The following is a 6,000-nucleotide window of genomic DNA, read 5'->3' as shown; positions in this document are numbered from 1 at the left end:
AAAAAGATTACGAATTCCTTTCATTTCTGTTACCTGCAAATTGAAATATTTCAAGATGTTATTTGAGGGACTGTTTTTCCACACATGTAATTCTTGGTTAGTAATTTTTTTCGCTCCGGGTTTTATCTAGATCATCCCCCTGCATTGCTTGAACGGCCCCTGCCAGAGAGAGAGAGTGAAGGCTGAGGGAGTCTTTGTAGGTACCTTCTGTGCCATAACTTCTGCTGTTTTCAGGGATCTGAGGGTTTTGGGGGGCGTTTCTTCTGGTTGTATTTTGTTCATCTTAATATACTAAGTAATTTTCCCTCTAACAACTTTCAGTGGTTTTATCGGCATATGCTTCACATATCATACAATTTAAGAGTTGGGCAATCATCACCACAATAAATTTCAGAATATTTTTCTTCTCATGCTCATGGTTGTTCACCCCCCCACTCCCCACATCCTCCTTTACTATGCTCCTGAGTAATTATTAATCCATTCACTGGATTTCATATACAGACAATCATATAAAACACAAACAGGAAGTAAACAAAGAAAAAACATTGACTAGGCAAAATATAGAAAAACTTCAATTAAAAAGAAAGTGACATCTGGAGTCTTAAAGGCTTGTCTTCAAACAATTAATTTTGTCTGTAAAGTTCAAAATGGCCAGTCTGTGTCAAGCCAACTGACATTTCACATTCCCATCTGTCTTCTCTCTGGACACTGGTTCAGCTTCTTCTCCTAGTTGGCATTTAATCCACTTCTCTATCCTTTCCTCTGAAGGTCGGGATTCTAGGATTGCCATTCTTATCGATTTCATTTGGTCTGTCATGTCTTGGTTGTACAGAGTCTGGGGAGAGTGTCTGTGCACGTCTTCAGGATCATTTCTGCCGCTCTAGTTGTACTTCTTGCCATCAGCATACCCTTCCACAGATTAAAATAATGTTATTTACGCACTTACACATACCCACATTCTCTCTTCTTAGTTAGCATCAGCCCCATAGAACTCAGCCACACCATTCCATTGCTGCAACTCAAGTTACCCACTAAGCAAGGAAAGCATGGGATTACTCAAGCTTATTAACTAGCCTGTAGTGAATAATTTCACATGGTTAGAACCCTGTTAACCTGCATGTGAAATTTTTCACTACAGACTAGTAAATAAGCATGAACAACCTCATGATCCCCTTGCTTACCTGGTGTGCCACCCTGTAAAGGACTGTAGATTTGAAGAGAGGTTGTGATTTTGAAAGAAGGTGCTGTGGGGCTAGCAGTGAGACAGATGCCAGCCAAGTCTAGAAGCAAAATCTTTGATGTGCTGGAAAAATGCTGAAATGGTTCACTAAATATGAGAAAGCAAACACGTAAGCCCATACCTGCCTTGCTTATTAGGCAAAGAAACATCCCCTTTGAGTACATTCCATATGTCCTGCCCCACCCTACTTCCTTTCACATTCTGAAGCACTGATTGTCCTTATTAGAAAAAGCAGTGGTAGAACCAATCCTTGCTTTGCATGCAAGAGACTAGTGTTCAATCCCTGGTCAAAGTACCTCACGCACAATGACCACGTCTATCAGTGGATGCTTGCAGGTTGTTATGATGTTGAATAGGAACCAGTAGAGCTTCCAGACTAAGACAGACAAAACTTAGCAAATTCAAAGGTGCCATCTACAATTGATCACTGAATTAGTGCAGGACCAGGCAGTAGTTCTTTGTATTGTTCAAGAGGTTGCCATCAGTCAGTGGCTGATTAAATGGCAATTAAGGACAACAGCATTGTGCTTCTGTGTTTATTCACTCAGTTCTAGGGTTCTATACTAAAGAAATACTTACATATGTACATACAGATATATGTAGCTTTCTTTTAAAATTAACATATTGTTATTTAATTTGTGTATTCTTGTATTAAATAAATTATTTGGGGAGTTAAACTGTTGAAAAGCAAGGATGTTACTTTGAGGACTAAGGGACACCTGACCCAAACCATTAATACTAGTGTATTAATCCATTTGTTATTGTCCTTTTTTGTATAAAATATTGTAATCCAAAGAAATTTAGTAATGCCAGCAGTCTAGCTAAGAAGAAAACTGTGAGAACTACAATAGAGTGAAAGAAAGAAATTACTGCAAAATTTGAATCAGGTCACCACTTATCTGATTTGGCGACTGACTAGATGGCTAAGTTGGCATTATCAACATTTTTTTGGGGGGTGGGGGAAATGTGATTATAGCAGCTAATGTAGTGAACGGTAAGGAAGTGTTCACCACAACACAACCCCTTGAAGAAGCAGAAAATTTCCCGCTAGTCTGGATACATTAGAAACCACTCAATGGCGATAGCATATCTGAGACACTGATATGCAAGAAGGTTAAGAGCCTCATCGTGATTTAAAATCCTGGAAAAATAATCTATCAATGTAATTTTGGGGCTTCAGAACCAATGATTTTTTTCCCATTATTTCGTATGGGAAAAATATGATTAGTTCTCGGATTTTTGATGTTCAAACACGAATTTGGAACGAATTAAGTATCACTGTATTATGGATCGTGTTGTTGTTGTTGTTAGGTGCTGTCCTGTTGGTTCCGACCCATAGAGACCCTCTATGCTACAGAACCAAACATTATTTGATCCCGCACCGTCTTCACGATCGTTGCAGTTATGCCAATCCATCTCATAAGTCTTCTTTTTTGCTGACCCTCCACTTTACCAGGCATGATGTCCTTTTTCACGGCACGGGTCTTTCCTGATAAAATGTCTGAAGTTCAACAGGCAAAATAATGCCATCTTTCCTTCTATGGATGCTTCTGTTTGTGCTCCTTCAGAGACACATTGCTTGTTCTTCGGACAGTCCGCGGTGCTTTCAGTATGCTTCCTGCAAAGCACAGTTAACGTGCATCAACTCTTCCGCAGTCTTCCTTACGTACTGTCAAACTTCCATTATGCCTCGCCAAGGCCACATTCTCCAGCGGCTGTTTCTTCCTTTGTTTCTAACTCTCCTCGAAATGTGAGTTGGAATTCCCTATACCTTTGGCTTTAATTCTGTCTGGAAATAAAGCTTTCTTCTGTATGTTAATGGGGTATAGGGGAAAATCCTGGTGATGCAATGGTTAAGCACTCAGCTGCTAAATGAAAGGTTGTTTGTTCAAGCCCAACAGCCACTCCACAGGTGAAAGAGGTGGCAGCCTGCGTCTGCTAATGGACAGCTTTGGAACCCCTGTAAGGCAGTTCTACTCGCCCAATGGGCCCTGTGAGTCTGCCTTGCCTACACAGCAATGAGTTTATTGTTTTGCTATTATTTTTAAATCAATGTAGGGTGTGTTCTGGAGCTGATCACTTCTTAGTTATTAAAAAAAAGTCAAATTAGAGAGCAAGATAAATGAAGGTGGCAGGACAGCCGCTATTTGTCGATTGTGGATTCTACCAGTCCAAGAGCTTCAAGGGTTCCTGCCGATAAGAGCTGAAGTCGACAAAGAAGAAGCTGCACTAAAGCCACACTCTGAACATGGACTTCTAGTCCCCTGAACTGAGAGAAATAAATATCTGTCCTTTGAAGCACAAATCTCTTGATGACAGAATATCAAAACAGGATATTTATCTTATGACAACAGTAGGTAATGAAGGCAGCAAGTTTATTTTTTTTAAATACTATTAATTCCAGTTTATGAAAGAAGACACCAAGGCACAGAGATTAGCAATCTTATCCAAACTCACATAGGTAGAAAGTCATGAAATTGGAATATGATTTCAGGCAATCACACTCAAGATCCATGATCTTAACCATTCTGGATGCTGCAGTTAAGAATGAACATTTTGTTGCTTATGAGTTAAGGATTGTATGAAATACTAATGCTTAGGAAACAAATCTGGAGGAATGTGATGAGGAGGGTAAGTGAATGTGGAAAAATTATCTAGAGGAGACCAAATTCAGAATGGGAGCAAAAATTTTTCCACTTAAATATTCAAGCATTTTGATGACGCATTACTTCTATATACTATAAAATGTAATTATGGCTTTTATGTCCATAGTACAATAGACACAAGAAAAAGATGGCACTAGTACTGAATTCTTATTCATTTTTCTATTTGAAAACAACACCATCAGACACATATAGCACTGATGCTTTCCATTTTAATTTCACAGATGAAAGAACTGGGTGTCATATTTTACAACTGCAGCTGCCTTGTCCTGGATTTACAAAGAATATTTGCTTTATATAGTTCATTAAAATTCAAGAGCCGAGTACCTCAGACCTGGTCCAAGAGACTTTATGGAGTGTACGACAACCAAAAGAAATTGCAACTTCAGTTGAATGAAACCTACTCTCAAGCCTTTGTGTCGGTGAGTTGTCACCCTCCTTCTCCTCCTCCTCCTTCCCCCCTAGAGGCCTTTTTTAACTTGGAATGTTTGAATCTGATATTGTATTTAGATAAAAATGAATGATATAGAGTTCTATTTCATCCCACAAGGCATGTAGCATGTGTCTACTCTTTATTCACCAATTACGTTACTTGTTATCAATAATACATTGTACTAAGCACTCCTAGCTTGAGATCCATCACCCATCTGTCAGTCTGTCATAGTATGGTGGCTTTCATGCTGCTGTGATACTGAAAGCCACATCACCCGTGTTGCAAATACAGCAGAGACCCCCATGGTGAAGAAGTTTCAGCAGACTAAGAACAGACACTTTTGAGGGATTGGCCATTGAAAATCTTATGAATGGCAGCATAACATGGTCTGAACACAGTGTCAGAAGATGAACCCCTCTGGTTGGAAAGCGTTCAAAATCCAACTGAGAAAGAGCTGCCTCCTCAGAGCAGAGTCAACCTTAGAGAGTCAGATGGAGCAAAGCTTGAGGGACTTCACCTGCTGATAGGGCACAATTCCAAATAAGAAGGAACAGCTGCAAGCCACCATTAATTACCAAATATGGAATGTACAAAGTATGAAAATGGAAACATATGGACAATATGTTGGACAATATAACATGATTGTCCAACTGAAAAATGGCCAATTCAATTGGCCTTACATTGGCCATTTTTAGTTGGGCAGTCATGTTATATACTATGCCTGAAATGACAAGTTGAAAAGGAATGGCATCCTATACATTGTCAAAAGATCATTACAAGATCTATTTTTAAGTACAATGCTGTCTATAGGATAATAGCTATACACCTAAAACGATGTCCAGTTAATACAACTATTATTTAAATTTATGTACCAGGCACTAAAGCTAGTGATGAAGAAATGGAAGAATTTTACCAACGTCATCAGTCTGAAATTGATCAAACATGCAGTCAGCATGCATTGATAATTACCAGTGGTTGTAATGACAAAGTTGGGAACAAAAAGGAAAGAACAGTATCTGGTATTGGTCACAGAAACAAAGCTGGAGAACGCATGATAGAGTTTCATAGGATCAATGACTTCATTGCAAATAACTTTTTTTTAAGCAACATAAATGGTGACTATACAGGTGGACTTCACCAAATGGGATACACAGGAATCAAATGGACTCTATCTGTGGAAAGAGATGATGGCTAAGTTCAATATGATCAGCCAAAGCAAGGCCAGGGACCAACTGTGGAACAGATCATCAACTGTGAAGCTGAAGAAACTTAAAGCAAGTACAAAATAAAACCTGGAGTATCTCCCACCTGAATTTAGAGCACATCTCAAGAACAGATTTGACACACTGAACACTAACACTAACGACAGAAGACCTGAAAGCTGTAGGGTGACATCAGGAACACCGTACATGAAAGTAGCAAAGGGTCATTTAAAAAATGAAGGCAAAGGTCAAAGTGGATGTCAAAAGAGACTTGGAGCTTACTTCTGAATATAGAGTGGTGAAAGCCAGTGGAAGAAATAAAGAAATAAAAGAGCTGAACAGAAAGTATCAAAGGTCAGACAGAATAGAGAATTATAATGAATTGTGTGATAATCTGGATTTAGAAAGCCAAAAATAAAGAATGCACAGCATATCTCAAGGTGTGAAAGAACTGAAGAAATT

At 38.9% G+C, this 6,000-nt stretch overlaps 1 protein-coding gene across 4 annotated transcripts in view; it reads left to right on the top strand.

Moving 5' to 3' along the window:
• PLD5 (phospholipase D family member 5) overlaps window positions 1-6,000 on the top strand; it is a 457,190-nt gene that overhangs the window by 400,121 nt on the left and 51,069 nt on the right. For all 4 annotated transcript variants that reach the window (XM_004699951.3, XM_045298282.1, XM_045298284.1 and 1 more), the window contains one exon: window positions 4,128-4,325. In XM_004699951.3, the coding sequence (XP_004700008.1) occupies window positions 4,128-4,325 (198 nt within the window). The remainder of the gene's footprint in view (window positions 1-4,127; window positions 4,326-6,000) is intronic.

Source organism: Echinops telfairi, unplaced genomic scaffold (genome assembly GCF_000313985.2).
Source record: "Echinops telfairi isolate 266 unplaced genomic scaffold, ASM31398v2 ScPeMD7_7424;HRSCAF=8462, whole genome shotgun sequence".
NCBI lineage: Eukaryota > Metazoa > Chordata > Mammalia > Afrosoricida > Tenrecidae > Echinops > Echinops telfairi.
The sequence above is the reverse complement of the archived record's forward strand: the minus strand, read 5'-3'. Positions and strand labels throughout refer to the sequence as shown.